At 40.8% G+C, this 19,309-nt stretch overlaps 1 protein-coding gene across 1 annotated transcript in view; it reads right to left on the reverse strand.

Annotated features, from left to right (window-relative positions):
• The window catches only part of MOXD1 (monooxygenase DBH like 1), an 81,604-nt gene extending 68,940 nt beyond the window's left edge, over positions 1–12,664 (reverse strand). Inside the window, exon 1 of the mRNA XM_057737653.1 lies at positions 12,351–12,664. Coding sequence (XP_057593636.1) covers positions 12,351–12,614 — 264 coding nt within the window. The 5' untranslated portion in view covers positions 12,615–12,664. The remainder of the gene's footprint in view (positions 1–12,350) is intronic.
• Positions 12,665–19,309: the final 6,645 nt, after the last annotated feature.

Consider the following 19,309-nt stretch of genomic DNA (forward strand, 5'->3'; position numbering starts at 1 on the left):
GACATAAGATGTTATTTTACCTTCTGCCTATTCTATCATCTAATTTTTTTTTTTAATTTAGACGACTTCTCTTAACTCTCCATGACCAGTTTATACAAGGAATAAATTTTGAAGAGGAGGCTCCTTCCTTCCTGTCTTCCCTCCTCTGCTCCTCCTCCCTTCCTTCCTCCTCTCCTTTCTTCCAACACATATTTTATTGCATGGCTACTATTCCTCTGTCCCTTCTGCAGGGCTGAGGGCACACGATTCTACAGTATAGATAGTATAAGACAAAGTCCTTATTATAATCAAACTGAGAGTGTAGTAGCAGGATAAGCTGGCAATTTTTTAAATTTGAATAATAATATAACCAAATCTATTTAGAAAATAAGTGCTTACAGGAAAATAAAACAGAGATGCTAGAGAGGGATTGGAAAGCCTTCAGGTTGAGGGATCAGAAAAGTCACCGAGGCAACAATACTTTGAGAAATAAACTACAGGTAGGATGCAGCCGTGAAGAGTGTGGAGGAAGTAGACCCAGGAAGAGAGAGCAGCTAGTGGAAAGTAACTAAAACGGGGCAGAGGGCGGCTTACCCAGTTTGGTGAAGCAAATAAAAGCCAGTGTGACTGACCCATGATGCCCAGAACAGAAAAATGAGGTCAACAGGGATCAGATGAGGCCCCAGATGTTGTGACACCTTATGGGTCAGTATAGGGAGTTCAGATGTAATACTGAGCTTATATAGAAGTTATTTGAGCTTGAAGCAGGAAGTGACATACTCTGACTGACATGAAAGTATATATACACACACACGTGTGTGTGTGCATGTGTGTATATATGCATGTGTGTATTACTGTGGCTACCATGTAGAGAATGAAGAAAAGAAAGAAGAAGAGCCACGGTCAGAAGACAGAAGTCACTCAGTGGTCCCAGGGGTTCGAGTCTGAGTAGTGATAGTAAAACTGAAGGGACATGGGCAGGTTTTAGATTTAGTTTGGAGGAAGAGTCAATAGAACCTGAAGACTGGGTTTCATAGGTGAGACAGGAAGGAGAAGAAACAGGATGACTCCTAATTTTTGACTGGAGCTACCTGGAGATGCCATTGACTGAGATGAGGAAGGCTGGGGAAGAAGCAGGTTTGAGATGCTACCTAGACATTCAGGTGGAAAGGTCAGAAGGCAGAGAAAATGTCGACTATTCTTAGACCAAAATAATGCATCAACCAAGTTTCAGAAACTTACTGACTTTATGTTCAGCCTTGAATATAAAGGCTCCTGAAGCCCTCCAAATTTCTTTTGAATATATACAAGTTATAAAACATTCTTTTTCTTCTTTTTCTTCATTTTTTTAGGTTTCAAAACTAATATATATTCACTATATATGATTAACATATATTCACTAATATAATTCAAATATACTGAAATATGTAGTAGGGAAAGAAATTAAATAGTCTCACAATCATTGTAAAGATGCAATGCACACCCATCCACAGAGTCAGGAGAACTGCTTGAGGCAGGTTAAAAACAACATAGACAGTTTCACAGTTGCTAATATCTTCCCTTCTGTTAATTTCTAGAATAACCTAACAACAAGAGTAAATTTCTTTTCACATCACACTTTAGTTGGAAGATAGCCTAAAGGATACCTAATCCTAGCTCCCACCAAAAGAAGATCTCTCAAAAAAGTTCTTAAGAGAGGATCACACAGTATTCAGTATCTCCAGTGACAAAGCTCATGTGCTTACAACCTCACAAGGCAACTCATTCAATTTTAACACCTCTGATGGTCAGAAATGTATTTCTTATACTAACCTAAAATCATCTACCTTTAACGTATTGGGTACCTAATAGGTAGCATCTAATCCATATTCCTTAAGGAAGACTGTCCACTATTTCAAAGGCAATGATCATGTCTTTTCCAATCGTTCATTTTCCAAGCAACCATTGCCAGTGGTCTCCCACTACTCAGGGACTCCAATTTCCAGAGATTTCAATTATCCTTGTAATTCTCCTTTAGAATGATCCAGTTCACCCACACAACCTTCAAAAAAGTTATTATAGAAGGTACTTTCTGGTATGGTTAGCCTAGTACAGAGTACAATGTCAGTATTACTTCCCTTGATGTAAATATAGAGTTTATAGGTTAATATTGCATACGTGTGTTCAGCAAGCACATCTTTTGAGCTTAAGATGAATTAATATTTAGACATTTTCATATGAATTCCAATTAAGGCCAATTTTACACATTTTTTGTACATATACAACTAATCTTTAAACCAGGTGTTTAACTTTATCTGTATTCTTTTTTTAACTTTTTATTTTATATTGGAGTATAGCCGATTAACAATGTTGAAACTTTATTTGTATTCTCAGTGAATTTTTAACTTTCAGTTTCCTTCCATTATTTTAATATATCCCTATCTTCTGAGTCCTTATTTTATAGATTAATGTAGGCAGTCCGTTATCAACATGTTTTAGGTATGGATGTTTAAATATTTATGATAGTTAATTCAACTGTAGTAGTCCATTCTCTACAGTAACATCACAAGAAACCTGCCAATTAGCTTCGGATCATTCAGACACACCATTTATTTATTACCCAAACTTCAGGTTCAACAAATCAAATGCAAAAGAAAATGCAGTCTTGTCAGTATAACTTGTGTTTATTGAAACCATGCTGACTTCTAGTCACAAACCAATTGTTTAGGGCAAAGCATTCACACACCAGTTGCTTAAAGTTTGTCCTTGAATTTTCTCAAAAATTACTATCAATCTCCCCATCTATTCCTTCAGGAGATATTTTTCCCCAAGTTGAAAATCTGGAACATTTGTCTCCATGTAATCATCTGACAACTCTGATATTTCACTAAGTGACTGATATAACAATATCTTGTATTTATTGAGTACTTTTTTTCATTTTATTTTATTTTATTTTTTACAATAAAATGCATATATTTAAAGTGTAGTTGGTGGGAATGTAAGTTGGTACAGCCACTATGGAAAAAAGTTTGGCGGTTCCTTAAAAAACTAAAAATAGAACTACCATAGGATCCAGTAATCCCACTACTGGGCATATGCCCAGAGAAAACCATAACCCAAAAAGAAACATGTACCATAATGTTTATTGCAGCACTATTTACAATAGCCAGGACATGGAAGCAACCAAAATGCCCATCAACAAATGAATGGATAAAGAAGTTGTGGCATATATATACAATGGAATATTACTCAGCTATAAAAAGGAATGAAATGGAGCTATATGTAATGAGGTGGATAGACCTAGAGTCTGTCATACAGAGTGAAGTAAGTCAGAAAGAGAAAAACAAATATTGTATGCTAACTCATATATACGGAATATAAAAAAAAAAAATGGTACTGATGAACCCAGTGACAAGACAAGAATAGGATGCAGATGCAGAGAATGGACTGGAGGACATGAGGTTGGGGGGGCAGGGGGTGAAGGGGAAGCTGGGATGTGGTGAGAGAGTAGCATAGACATATATATACTACCAAATGTAAAATACACAGCCAGTGGGAAGTTGCCGTATAACAAAGGGAGATCAACTCGATGATGGGTGATGCCCTAGAGTGCCGGGACAGGAAGGGTGGGGGGGAGTCATAAGAGGGAGGGAATACGGGGATATGTGTATAAATACAGCTGATTGACTTTGGTGTACCTCAAAAACTGGTACAAGAGTGTAAAGCAATTATATTCCAATAAAGAGCTTAAAAAATAAAGTGTAATTGAGTACTTTTAATGTGCCACATATTCTGCTAAGAGCTTTACATGGCTATTTCACTTAATCCTCGTAAAAACCCCAAGTGTTAGATATAATTCCCTTCTTCAGAAAGGGAACTGTCACTTTAGAGAGGTTAAGGAGCTTGCCAAGGGCCACACATGGAGTAAGCAGCTAGCAGTGCTGGGATTCAGAGCAAGATTTCCTGCTTTTAGCTGCTCAGCAGTTATTCAGCAGGTATTTCTTGAGGACCCGCCAGGCACATGGCCCCTTTCCTGGTCCCTCAGGAATACTGTGGCAGCACTGACATACTCCACTCATACTCTAATAAAACACTAATTATCCACCACTCCTCTTCCTTTTCCTTCTTCTCCCTGCTGCAACTATAGCTTTAGGGCATTTCACTGCTTATTAATAACCTTGGAAAATGAAAATGAAGGAGGGAAAGAAAGAATATCTATTTATGTAACTAGAAAGACACTTGAGAATTTTTCCAAATACAAAAGGAGTCCATCCTGTCACTGTTAATTCTAATAAAAGATTTTAGAGCAGAATACACCTCTTGAACAGGCTGAGAAATTATCTAAGACTTTCATTTATTAATATTCCTTTGATGCCTTGTGGCCATATATAACTTACGAATTTTAGACTCTGTGTGGGTAGATATTCCTGTTGCTTAGAAATACAGCGGCTGACAAAAGGAGTGTAGGAATGGTAGAGAGCTCTGAGGAGGAGGGAGATTTCTCGCTCAGCATGATTTAAAATACACCACTACCCACAGTTCTTTCATTGCTGCTCTGGCTTCAGCATGTAACTTTGAGAAAATACTTAGAATTATCAACAAATTTGTTAAGCTCATCTCAGAAGTGTTTCAATTCTAGAAAAAAACCATTTTATTTTTATACTTTACAAAATAATCTTAAATGTCTAAGCATATGCTAGCCCTTGCTTCAGACATCAAATAGTCACTCTGAATTGCTTTGTCCGCAATCCTGCTATGCATCTCCATGTCCAGTGCCTGGAATCATCCAAGCTTCTGTAGGTGAACCACACAGGAGTCACCTGATTCTGATCAAAGAGCCTGACCACGTAAGGTCAGTAGTTCCCAAACTTGTCTGCACATCTCAGAATTGTCTGCACAGAATCAATTAAGAAACTTTAAAATATATTAACGCCTGTGTCCACCTCCCAGCGACTGTGATTTAATGGGTATGAAGGAGGGAGGAGGTTTGCCTGGAAACTGAAATTTTTAAAAGATGCCCAGGTGATTCTAATGCGCAAATTCGGGAATTTCTGACGTAGGAAGTATCTTTTCCAGTTCTCAGTCCTCTACTAGCCCTGTCTGCTCACCAATGGATTCCAATCTGCCATAGCCTGGATCCATCCTGACCCTGTCCGAAGGGATCTGAGTGTTCAAAGTACCAGGAGGCCTTGCTTCTATATGGTTTCGTCTACCAAGAGTTTCCCTGTATGAGTGGGTTTCTGTGCATGAGGTTTGCAGGCGGGAAAAATGGTAGCCATTTAGTTGTATCTAAGAAAACGAGACTTCCAAGTTTTAGTTTAAAAATTGCCTGAAAGATGGGAATCTTCCCCAGACGCATGTGGATTTGTCGATCTAGCTTCTCAAAGTCCTTTAGCTCTCTCCTATTCTTGAAAGTGAGAACACAGAGTATAAGAGAAAAACATTCATAGCTAGTATTAAGAAAGAAACTCCTATAAAATCAGTCTCTAGATCAAAGCTTGAAAGACTCTAGTTGAGCTTACTAAACATCTGTGTAACAATGTCGCAGAAATAGAAAAGAGAGCTCATGTGGTTCAGACACTTTAATTATATTTCCTCCAGGTAGGCAGTCTCCTATATTCAAGGTCTACTGAGTCCTTTGATGCCCATGCCAGGTAATCTTCTTCATAGTATATAATATTTTTAATTGTAAACACTATGGTTAATCTTGAAAGACAACCTTTAAAACTTGGGACACCTGTTTTCCTTCGTGTTTTGATGATAAGCATCCCAATCTGAAATAGCCACACCATTCCTCCTTACCACATCACTCTGTCTGCACAGCACTTATCACTTTCTGATATTTTTCTTGCTTACTTATTTGTTTATCTCCCATCAAAATGTGAGCCCCCTGATACCACTGATTTCCTCTCACTAAATGCTAATGTCCTCAACATCTAGAACTGTTCAATAAACCTTCGATAAATATTGGTTGAGTGAATGAATGAACATTCTAACATTCTCTGCCTATCAGAGAGTACTTTACTAAAACAGTCCTATGAAAGTCCTAAATGATTCCCATACTGTGTGGCCTGGAGCCTCAAGTTTATACACCTACACAATGGGAGAAATAAGATATTGACCTTACAGGGCTATTGTGAGAATTACATGAGATAACACACTTTAAAGACTTATCACAATGTATGGCATATATTAAGAACTCCATGAATGAAAAATCACATCACAGAAATGTATATCTAGGACATTTATAGTACAACAAAAGAAGTGTAAGAAAGACACCATGATTTTATCAATCTTCTAAAAAATGCATTTTATTAACATGTTATTTCACTATTGAGGAAGAAAACTGGAATATGTTTTTACGTATGCTACCCGTGCTTATAGGAGAAGAAAGACCACGAAACCAGGACTGAGAGGAAATGAATCCAGGCTACTGATCTGTATGGCCTCCAACAAGTCATTTAATAGGTACCTAAGGCCCAGTTTCTTAACTGTAAAATTGGGGTGGGGGTGGTTTAGGAAATTTGAGAGGAATCAACTGAACTCTGAGCTCTTAAGAGCAGCAAGTAAATGCCAAAACAGCAACATTTAACTTGTAAAAGCTAACACTGTTTAAAGATTTCCTCATAATTTTGGCCTACATTAGATGAATACGAAAGACATCCGTAGTAAATTAAATTTGGTCTGTACATGATTTGCATAGCACTCATATACAACCCCATTTTTACAGTTAACAAAAAGTGATACACTTGAAGTTATGTTTATTTTTGTAGAATTCTCTGCTTATGTGCATGCTTTATGCTGTCCTTATGTGAAGCTTTCTTTTTCCCCCAGTCTATTTTAAAATTTAACAAGTTAAAAAGACATAGATTGGGAAGAGTTTTCCTGGAGATATAGTTCTCTGCTTAAAAGTTCTGTACTAATTATTTTTTTAAAGTTACAATAAACAGCACTGTGACGAGTCATAGGCAGAGTTGTTTTTTTTTTAACATATGGATCAAACATTTCCAGAAACATGATGATATATAATGAATTCATTCCTTTTGCCAGCGACTTTATTTGAATAGGGCTAAATTACAAATGACGAATCAGTAAACCACCATTCACTTTCTTTGAAACGGACTCTCGCCTCTCCTTCCAAGAATCCCGAAATAGGCCACTGGTGGCCTGGAGTCTTGGAACTCTGATGGTCAGTTCACGTGCATTGTTCTTTTGGCTCTTAGTCTGCCTGTTTCCTCAGGCTGGCTTTATGAAATCATCTGCTCTGCCGGGGAGAACCTCACAGCTGAAGAGCATCCTCGTGTGTTCGTGTTCTAGCTTACACTGGTGCATGTGTACTTATTACTAATGCACAAAGCATGAAGCTTGGAGAGGTCCCTTCGTCATCTGGAAATTGGCAGGGGGTTGGGGGGGGACATAATTTGAAGATTTATAAATATCTCTTAACAAAGCCCCAGCTGAGCTGTGTCAGGGTTGCACACTCTCCCCGCCTTTCCCTTACAGCTTTTCAATTTGCTTTCCAAACATTTCTTTGTTGCCGTTGGCTGTGGTGCACTTAAAAGAAGCACATCGTTAACCACAAAGAATGCTCACTGTTTTCTGTGATTTCAAATCACAGCACAATTTCCAAGCACTTCCTCAGTGGGCAGCCCTGCAGCAATTACCCCACTGCTGAAGATTTGCTTCTCATCACAGAAAAGTTTCAGTCATAGCGACAGCCAACCAGCAAGGCTGTAACAAATGATGACATAGGTTTCAGCCTCCATTCCCCAGCGATTTACACCCCCGAAGGAAGAGTGAATCCATTTTTGTGCAAATTCAACAGGCACGTCTGACACTGCTGCCCTCTTCAACTCGCACAAACTAGGCATTCATCAACCCAGATTACGTCCCCCAAATGGGGACTCACAGTTGCCAAGTGGCTTGGGTGGGGGTGGGATTGCTCTGTGTCAAAAAGGGGCAAAGTACAAGGAAAGGACACGAATCCATCAGGGAAGTGAGAGCTGAGTTAATTCATTGAGGCAAAATAGTGAGGCTTTCCAAAGCCGAGGCAAAAGGAGAGACTGCTTCCCATCCCATCTCCAGCAGTTCTGTGAAACACAGTGTCTTGAAACTAACCTCAGCAGCATCGCAGGGATAACGTGTCCCCAAGTGTAACCCGATTCAGAACTAACTTACCTGATAGGTTACTTTACTTCATGACCACATTTCTCTCTTTTCTTTCCTATTTGGATGGTACCTGCTTATATACCATCTGAAGAAATATCTCCAGACATGGTCGGAGGATTACAAAACGGGCAGAGCAAATTTCCATAATTCCTCATCTCTGGGTGTAGTTCTAAAGCAGTACACTGCCTTGAGGCAAGGAAATCCAATCTGATTTTTCACGCCACAAGTCTACAAGCAGATGTCGCACTGCCCTCTGGAGGTAGGTTCACTGTGTCCAGCCCTGAATTAGTGATTGGCAACCGCTGAAAAATCTGGGTTGCAGAGGTTTAGAACTCTTTTTCTGGGGAGACGGGTGGAAACAGTGTGGACTAGGAGGACTAACCGTTCACTAACTTCTTGTGAGTGGTGTGTGTGTGTGTGAGTGAGAGAGAGAGAGAGAGGAAAAGGAAAGAGGTGAACAGAGAGAGAGAGAGAGATAGTAGAAAAGGAGAGGTGAACACGTAAGCACTTGCCTCCCAATCTCAGCAGTGTCAAGAGATAGTAGGTACATGGAGACAGGTACTCAGAAGTGTGGTAGAAGGGAGCTGGCAAATCGGTGAGGATGGGTGTGGTTGCATGGATTTTCCAAAGACGGCCACACTGGTATCTTCCCTGCCCACGTGACCTCCTCAGGATGTGAGGCTGAGGTGGCGTCTACGTTCTCTCTTGAATCCAGTGAGTCTGTGACTACAGCAGAAGACACAGTCCGTGACTCCAAGGCAAGATTATAAAGGGCCATAGAGTTTCCGCCTGGGCCTCTCGGAATGTTCACTCTTGGGACCCAGACGCTCGGCGGGGAGGAAGCCGGGCAGCTGCACGGAGAGGCCATGCTCCCACCACCGTACCTGTGGAGGTCCGGCCAAGAGCCAGCAACAACCGCCAGTCACACAAACCAGTGAGAGAGCCTCCAGAACAAGCACTCACCTTGGAGCTGCCACCAAGCGGCGCAAAGAAGACCTATCACCACTAAGCCCTACTCAAATTGCAGCTTTATGAACAAAATAAGCCACTGTGTTTTGGGGGTGATTTGTTACACAAAGATTGATAACCAAAGGGGCAAGGTACCCTCTGACAATGGACGTTTGTTGACACAGAATCAATCTGGCTTGAAGACAGATGGGACCTGCCTTTCTGTCTTTCATGGATTATTAACTTTAGTGTTTTTTTTTTCCCTTGGTCCCAGATGAAGCTGTCCATGGAATATATCTCAACGGAAATTGTGTTTGTATATAGGCACTACAGGGTGCTTTGTACAAACTGGCATTGTGGCTGCTCTTTCCTAACCAGAAGATTTCACTTACACACACAAACTAAAAATCTGTCTTTTCTCAAAAAAATAAAACAAACAGAAGATCTGGCAATACTTGATTTGCACTCCCACATAACAGTAATTCACATGCAAAAATGCAGGTTTCTTCTGTCCCCTCTACTGCATTACAATCCTGCCTGTTCCACTCAAGACTTGTCATTCTTTTACATTTGCTGCATGACCTCTATGTGAATCTGGGTTTATGATATCTGTCTCACCAACAATTCTCTGCCTGGCTGGATAGGATTTATTCTTATATAGTTATCCAGGAGTTAACATTCTATTGAAAAGAAGAGTTAAAGATCATCAGAAAAATAAGTCATAATAATAAAAGAATAAAAAATATTTAAAGGTCGAGTTTTTTTTAATTAAATAAGAAAGAATGAAATAAAATATATGGAAAATAGCCACAAGGGGAGGTGACTAGGATGTCAACTTAGGTTGTTATCATACAGTCTGATGCCATCCTACATTGTGCCCCAGAATCCAGTACTTTTTGTTGCATTGTTTCACGCAAAATTTGTTCTCACTGAGAGTAAAATGACATAAAATTCAATTTACTAATGGAATCACATACACAATGTTTAAGACGCCTATTTACCGTGTGGTATAGTTGCTGAGGATACCCTATCACATCACTGTATGAAGAAACTCGAATTAATAGTTTCTAGGGAGAACATACAATTTCAAGAGTGGAAAATGGAATCACCCAGCATGGTTGATTCAGCTGGAACTGATACATTTCTTTTTATTTTTAGTGTCTGGGGTCTTTCATTTTATTAAAGAGGTTTTTAATAAATTTTCTTTCTCTGTAACTAATAAGCATAATTTTTGTTGTATCTTATATGTCCTAAAATGAGTGGGATGCTTGAGAAAATGGAATAGTAAAGGATGTCAGTCAACTAAGAAAATGATGATTCTTTACATGTGAAAATAAAAATTTCATTTCCTTAGGAATAAAAATAGAGGGGAAAGTCTTACTTCTTGCTCATTAAATACACTGGGAAAGGGCCCATTTCCAAGGCTTATCTCATAGTGATACGTGTTCAGTAATTACTTTAAGAAAAGTTCTGTGTTTCAAAACCCATCTAAAGGGCACTTAATTAATTCTTATGCGATCTTTATGGAGAACCACCAGCAGTGTGAAAACACTGTAGTTTAACAAACCTTGTGTTTGTGGCGTGCCCATTATGGCATCTTGAAACAGAATTCTACCCTTAGTTTTTCATTTGATATCAAATTGGATGGGCTTTCTAGAAATGCTACTCTTTGGGGGAAAACCAATATTAAGTTATCTTTTAAATATACATGCTCTGTTTTATGATATCACTATACTAACACTTTCCATGCCCCCCCTTCAACAAAACATGCAAGGATAGTTAAGGGGCATTTGACTGTCCCCACCTTAAAAAAACCAAACAGACAAATAAACAAAAAGATGTGGCTCAGCAGATGTTTGAATAAGGTATTGTCTACTTCGTATCAGAAGAGAGCTAAGATATTCAGCTAGTGAGGCCTGTGTTTGGGATCAAATTCTTGGTTTACAAATCTAATCTCTGAGATGCTGCAAGAGGAAAAAATTTATACATCAATGACTTCAACAGAGTGTAATCCTCATAAAACTTTACTTTATTGGAGTTGTCTTATTTTGGGGAGGAAAGGACTAATTTATGAAAAAATAGATAACAGAAAGGTTTTAAAGTTCTTATTGCTGTCATTTTTAAAATTTCTAGCCAGAGCTAACAGCTCAATGCCAGAATTAGGGTTAAAAATTAATGGCAGAACAGTTGTGGAAATCAAACTTAGAAGTCAGAAATAAAATTACTCAGAGATGCTCTTTGAAATCCATTGCGTATATGGATTTTAATATCTTCAAAGCCTTAGCACAATGCCAGAACAATTAGTTTTCATCTGGATCAAGAGACTTTTAGCAAAAGGCAGGGTTTTTTTGTATGAACTTTGATATGCAACACTATATTCACCACGATGTCATGTCATGGTGGAGAAGCGTCCAAATGTTGGTCAAGATCAAACAGACAAAGATGTCCAGAAAAGCTAACCACCTCATCATTCTAGTCAACAGACAATTCTTCGCCGCCCCCCGCCCCCCCCCCCCCCCCCATTCATAAAAACATCTGTGAAAAGGCAACGTCTCTACTCGGGGCTATTTCAAAGTGAAAACTGTAGCTGTCAAATTAATTTTGTTAGCTATTAAAGTAAGTAAAAAGTTTTGCCACTTAAAAGGGCTTTTGCCTGGGAACTCCAGGTTTTCTAGGTTTTGCGGCTTCCTAAATAGCTCTCAGAATAGCAAGTTCCTAACGATTCTTGGGGACCTTTCATTCATTTCTCGGATGAGGTAGCTGACCCAGCCCCCGAGCCGGGAGGCTCCAGAATAGCCGAGTTGTGGGACGTTCTAAGACAGCAAGACAGCAAATGCTAAACTCTCTGGTCCCTGCAACCCTGAGAGCCGTCCCGTTAGGTCCCCAAAGCCGGGGTCCCTCTCCTTTCCCATCGGGGATGAAGAGCCGTGCATGGCAGGTGTGCACGTGGGGGATGTATTAAGTGGGGCGCTGGGGACAAGAAAGTGTTCAGAGACGAAAAGCTGCCTGGGCTCAACGTTCTCAGCTTCCCCGGGCGAAACCTCGGAGCCAAACGGCGGAGTTGGGGAGCCCAGCCGCGGGCACCTTCGGCTCCGAAGGTGCAGGAGTGGACGGCGAAGGAGAGCGGGTGCCCCACTGGGGCTGCGGGGGCCGACGGCGTCCAGCCTCGGCTGCAGGGGAAGCCGGGTGGCCCGCGGGCGCCCCGCAGCCGCGCCTGCCCAGGGTCGGGACGGGCCGGGGCTCGGCGGGGCGGCTCCGGGAGGGGACGCGCTTACCTGGAGGTAGGGCCGCCCGTGGGCCACCCCGCCCACGACGATGTCGGCCGCGGCCATCGCCCCTGTGGGCGAGAAGCCGAAGCCCACGTAGCCCGCGGTGCGCACCTCGAGGCGGAAGGCTAGCCGGCCGCCCCGCGGGCCCCAGCTCAGCCAGTACTTGCCCTCCGCGTCGAGGAGGGTGCGGTGCGGGAAGGGCCGGCCCGAGCCCCCCGCCGTCGCGCCGGGGAGCAGCCCCCACAGCAGGAGCAGCGGCCAGCGGCACATCCTCGGGCGCGTCCTGCCCGCCGGCACCTGGGCTCCCGCCGACTGCCGCGCGGAGGGCGCACGCGGAGCGGCGGCGGCGAGCGGGAGCCCAGGGACCGCCCCCCGGCCCGCCCGCCGGGAGGGGCCGGACCGTCCCGCTCTCCCTCCCCGCCCCCGGCCGCCCGTAGGCCCCGGTTCCGCCGATTCTGGCCGCATCCCGCCCTTCCCGCCCAGCCACCTGCCGCCCCGCGCCCCGCGATTTGGCCCCCGAGGTTGAATTCAGTGGGGAGCGGAGCGACGGGTGTCCTGGAAGGAGAGAGGGGGAGGCGGAAGCCGAGGGAAGGGGGTCGCGGGCAGAGGAAAGAGGAGGCGGGGCGGGGAGCGCTGGTGCCGCGGGAGCGTGGGCACGTCTTGGGGAACAGAGGGTGGGGGATCCCAGGGGAAAGAATAAGAAGTTGCAGAGAGGCAAGTTTAGCTTAGCCGAGGAGGGGAGGACCTGAGTAATCAAAGGGATAATCCTGGGTTTGCTGGAGGGCAAGTGAGAGACAGTCCCATCCAGGGTAACTGCTTCAACCTCTCGGTATTCGTTGCTGTCGATTTTCCGAAACCACTGTACCCAGCGATGCCCCTACCCCACTGGGAACACGGTTCACCTCCTCCAGCGCAGCTCTCTCACCCTTTCATTGAGTTTGGGGAGGTCTGGTTCCTGGAGGCAGGAGTCAGCGCCCTGAGGTTTGCCTCCTTCTGCCTGGTTTTTGTTTGATTTTGTTTGGTTTTGAGGTGACAAATTCTGCCAAACTACTCTGCCATCAGCAGTGTAGGTCAGGGCTGAAGCATCATTTGGGAGTTAGATTTTAATTTGAAATCCTCGTTTCCTGCTATTTCAAGTTCTGGCCATAGTCATGTTTATCAAAAAGTGTTTTTGCCTCTACCTTTAACCACATCACTCGTGTCTTCAGAATGGTAATTATTCAGTGTGGCAACTGCAAATTACCTTCTTTATTTATTCATTTATTTATATTCTGCCATGTTTCAAAAGTTCTAAGGTGGCTTATAAAATACAAATAATACAAAATCTAAAAATGAGAGGATATCAGATGAAAAAATAAGGGTAAGAAAAATACTACAAATATGTACTATTTACTTGGATTTGGAGGCTCCACACAAGCTGCCTCTATTTATTCTTTCTTTTCGAGTCATGTTTCAGCCTGTTTTTTCTTACTCCTGTTTTCTCTTCCCATTCGGTTCCCCATAACTTTTCCAAAGTTGCCAACATGCATCAAAACTGTGCTCTCCCAAAGATTCAGGCATATTTGACTAATCCTGGAAAGCAGCCTTCCAGTGGATCTGCTTACCAGGGAGTTCAGGGAGTGGCCTGAGAAAGGACTCATCCCAAGGAGAGAGGGGACCGAGGTCTACAGGTTTAGCCAATGACAACAGACCAGCTTCAGAGTAGAGCGAAGTTGAAACCTTGGGGTAAGGCAAGAAATAAAAGAGCCTGTGAAGCCTTTAAAGAACTCAGGCATCGAGAGTATTAACTACCAGCAGCCACAGGACTCCCAGGTCAGACATCAGGGGCAGCAGCATCACCTTCTGCAAACTAAGAATTGCATCCTTCGAACTGCGTTTTCACAAGCAAGCGGGCGTGGCTACTGCTGTGGCTCTAGCCAGGAAGAGAAAGGGAATATGGAGAGAAGGGAACAAAACGGTGGACATGGAGGCCACGAAGAGTGGGTCTTGGTACCATGTGAGGCACAGGGATTTCAGGGAAGTTATATTACTCCAGAGTGATCAAAAGCAAACTTCCTGTTTTGTGACCCTACTTTTATTCCTAGCATAGAGGAGCCTGGAACCCGTGGTTACATCTGCTTCCTGGGGTTTGTTATATAAATCTCAAATGCACGTCTAGAATCTGACCCCTGTTTACTGTTCTAGCTTTACCTTCCATCACTATCATGTCACTCACCCATTTCCCACTGCACACATAAAAACTGTCTCCAGAATCCTCAAAAGAGAGCCCCACTGTTTCCCATCACTGTGCCTTTTCAGATTGCTCACACTCTGCCACTCTTCCCTTTTCTTCCCTCCATTCTTTGAAGTATTTTCTGATCCTCCTTCCCACATGTCTGCCAGATTGCATTGACCCCCTCCACAGTGATACCAATGCTCATGGAATGTTCTGTCCAGACCTCATGATGGCACCCCTAACATATCAGTGTGTGTCTGTATGCTCGTTTTCCTTCAGTAGCCTTTTAGGTCAGGAACACATTCTGGTTCTTTGTTCTAACCCATTGCCTAGAATATGGACCGGCATGCAACAGTGCTTAATAAATACTTACAGGAAGAATAAATAGATGCATTTTCAGATCCTCCTGGAAGCATCCTCTTAACAAAGATGGGTTGTGGAGGGAAAGCTTGGCCCCCAGATATGACTGAATGTTCTGCTCTGCCCTGGTATTGAGGCAAAAATAGAAAAGAAGACCACAAATGAATACGCAAAAAAGAGTCTTAAATGGTTTTTATTCTTTCATTAAGTAACAATGTTGAAAGTGAAGTTACTGCCTTTTGCTTGTCTGTCACTGGCATTGCATCTAAAACACCCTGAGTGCTTAAGAACTATTAAAACTAATATAATCATTTTGAGATTAGGTCAACAAACAGAACATTATTAGCATAATTCATCCTCAAGAGACCCATTTTGCCTTGGCTTGAATTACCCCAGTAAATGAAGACAAAAGAGACAATTTTAACTAAGTTCCCTTTACAAGCTGCCTGAGTTCCCTAGATCAAAACCATCTCCCAGCTCAACTGCATAAAGTCTCAGTATCCCAACTGGGAAATTAATTACTGTACAACTGCCTGTCTTAAATCTGTAAAGAAAGCAGGAAGAAAGCACAGGTCCATTTAAAACTCGGTACACGGCGGAGAAGCATCAAGGTTTCAAATTTATAAATGTCAGTGTCAAGAGGTTTCAAATTTGTAAATTTGTAGATTTGAAACCTCAGTGTCAAGAGGTTTCAAATTTATTTTTTTAACTATTGTTTTTGTAAAAATGATTCTTGCTTCTTATTTAAAGCAAAAGATCAGGAAATGCAGAAAAATATGAATGAGAAAGTAAACTTTTTAAATCACCTGAAAGTTCCACCATCTCTTGTATGCATTCCAAGAACATCATTCCAGAATCTAGTGCCATTAAAACCTTGAAGGAAGAGCCTGTTGAACAAGAATTTGCAAAGAAACAGGTGAATTAATTTTGTAAAACTCCACTTCAAATACACAGAGTGACTCTAAACATGCCAGTTACAATCACATTTTTTAGATTTCTTCTCTACACATGCATATAAAAAGAAAAGAGACAAAACTAGAGATTCAGTGGGGTCTTTGAGTTCAGAACATTCAACCAAATTATTCATTCTTAAAATGAATCATTTTCTCACTTTTCAATCACGAATTTTAAATGTGATGTTTATTTTGAATCCTCACCCATTCTGATACACAGCTTGCCATCAGCCAGCATGACTGCATCCATGCTGGGCTTCCTTACCTTGAAACCCTCGCTGCTGTGGAAGGTTTATTTATATTTCCACATTTGTCAACCGCAAGGGGGGAGGAGGAGGATGGAAAAAAGAAAGCTCAAGAGACCCTAACAAGCCAATGCAAAGTCCTTGGTATGAACCAGGATTGTCTGAAATAGGTTATTTCTTACTTAAACATGGGAGTATCATAATTTTCCTGTCTTGTACCTAAGGTGCAACAATAAAACTGAACTATTTATAAATTCCTGTCTTCTAGGGAGCTCAAAGAAAAATATTTATATAAGTGACCTCAGCAATTCTCCAGCATTCAAATAGGGAAGCTGAAGCATTTTCTAATTTTCGTCTATTAACTAAGCTTCTTGTGTGGATAGGCTTAGTTCATAGACGAAAGTTGGCCACCAGTTCAAGTTAATACTGTGAGTCAGTGGCAGAAAAGCCAAAAATACAACTTTGGTTTCTTTCTCTTTTTCTTTTTTTTTCTTTTTTAAAAAAAAAAAAACTACATACTTTCCTTAGCTCTCACCTCATAGCTACTAAAAAAAAGTAATTTTTAAAGCCACCAGTCATCTTCATGAAACTTTCAGTTAGGCTGCTATTTTTCACATGAGCAAGATTGCATGATCCACTATTAGCCCAATATTATACTCCTTATTTTAACAATGGATGATACCAATGATGATGGTAGTGTAGATGAAGAAGTTGGGGCCATAGTGCATTCACTTTTATTATTAAAAAATGAAATGGGCTTGACTGAGTTCTTGAGGTTACTTTGAAAATAAGAGCCAGTTGGCATTGAAAATCCCTCCACATGAAGATAACAACAAGCAAACACTTTCTCTGTGCAAAACCTGCACTTTGGTATTATCTATAAACATGCTCTGAAATCAAACAGTTTCAACTGGAAAAAAGTAATAAAATATTCTTAGAAGATAAAATAATAATACTCTTTTTTATCACTAATGACCATCTGTTAGAATTTCCCTTTACAAGTAACTATGATGTGTATCAATACCATGGTAGGGAAGAGATTGATTTACACCGGCACTCAGCCTATAGCATTGTAAAGCCTTTTTAAAAAGTTTTTTGGGCATTGATGAGAGCAACAGACCCCAGAATTGTGCTCTTTATCAGAGTGATCGTTACATTAAAAAAAATAACCATGTTCTCACATATTGGTAAATTTAGTTTCTATGGCAATGAAGCAGCTGAAGCTGTCAGTGATTATGAGAGAAGAAATGAGGGGTGATAAAATGTGCTGAGTGCATCCTCAGAATGTCCTAGGACTTGCCTTGGAAGGAACCTCAGGGACCCTGCAGTCCATACTCTCATCTTGCAGTTGAAGTTAGTAAATCCTAGAGAGAAGTGAATTGTTCAGAGTTACAATTTTTTAATAGATACAAGCAAGAAGCGTGGTTGCCTGACAAAATTAACAATGTTTGGCTCTTCCCACATCCTCCTCTTAACAGTCATTCTTTTGGGTGTCTCATGTTCACCATTCGTATTGGTTTACCAAGTTTTAACTTCTGTAAACATGTTGGGAGAAAGAAGGCATTGTGAATACCGTAATATTCTCCTGAGATATTACCCTTCTGATTATACAGTAGATTCGGTATTTTAAATGCTTGTGCTTCTATGGGCTTACACTTCTATAACCATCGATTTCAAGAAAAGTCTAAGTACTTAGTTGAAATGAGCAACCACCTTCAATTCAAAACTGAATATGGATGAGATGATTCAGTACTACTTGATTCCAAAATTCCATATGGGGTTTTGGAAAAATTTAAAGAAATCTACGCTATAATGAAAAAACATAAAGACTAGAAATATAAAAATGAAATTATTAAAAATGTAATGAAAGTCATTACAGGCATTACTTAGCATAATAAATAATAAAAAGAGGTTCCCTTAAATGCAAAACTGGAATAACTAGCAATTATTTATCCATGTGGAAACTGACAAATATAAAGCGGAGTCTGGGAATGAGTGTTACACAAGTTTTGAAGCTCTCTAATCAATACTTGAATAGAAAAGGAAAAATGTGTGTGTCAGTTTCCTGTGCTGCAAGATTTTATTTCTTCTCATTTCTAAATCTAAGCTTTAGTCTCAGTTCTTTGGAAATTTCAACATTTAAATATCCAAATTAGAAGTTAAAGAAATTAAAGATTAGTTAACTTAGAAATTAAAGATTAATTGACTTAGCTTTACATAAACACAATCTGGTCTTCAAAAGGCATCTTTTTTCTTTAGGTAATTAAACAAAAGACTAAATTTTTTATTTTTTTTATTTTTTTTAGTTTTTGGGGGGTACACCAAGTTCAATCATCTGTTTTTATACACATATCCCCGTATTCCCTCCCTTCCTTGACTCCCCCCCCTCGAGTCCACCCCACCCTCCCTGCCCCAGTCCTCTAAGGCATCTTCCATCCTCGAGTTGGACTCCCTTTGTTATACAACAACTTCCCACTGACTATCTATTTTACAGTTGGTAGTATATATATGTCTGTGCTACTCTCTCGCTTCGAAAAGACTGTAAATTTTAAAACAAATAATCAGGTTGACTGTCACTGTTACAATTGACCAGGTAATTGCTGTCACCTCACTTACAGCAGAGTTTGCTCAAACAGAGTCTATCAAAACCCCAGGCCATTACAAAATTAGTCCTGAGAACACAGGAACATGACCAGAGGGTAATTTCTAGGGAGCCCTATGCTTGAGGAGAATTTGCCTCTTCATCTCTATGTGTTTCACCTTCACATGTGTTTATGGAAGTTAATATTTGGTAAAACTAACTCCAACAGTGAGCCTGAGACACCAAAAGAATAAAGAATAACTGTTGAAATGAGGATATGGAGAGAGCCAGGAATCATGAGCCTTAGAAGTAAAATCATAAGAATGATAACAGTCATCACAGTAACATCAATACATTTATTAAGTGATGCAGGCATCTTACATGAATTGTCACATTTAGTCTTCAGGGTAACTTTATGAAGTCAGTGTTTTTTTCTCCCTATTTGAAGGAAACTGAGGGGTAAAACATTTTTCAGTTTATATAAAAGCAAAGACAACAGGATCTTCTCTCAACTGTAAAGGAAGAACTTTCTTATAATATTAAATATTTATTCATAACCATAATCTGTTACATGTCTTAGAAACTTTTTTACACCTTTTTTTTTTATCCCC

Source organism: Hippopotamus amphibius, chromosome 6 (genome assembly GCF_030028045.1).
Source record: "Hippopotamus amphibius kiboko isolate mHipAmp2 chromosome 6, mHipAmp2.hap2, whole genome shotgun sequence".
Classification (NCBI taxonomy): Eukaryota; Metazoa; Chordata; class Mammalia; order Artiodactyla; family Hippopotamidae; genus Hippopotamus; species Hippopotamus amphibius.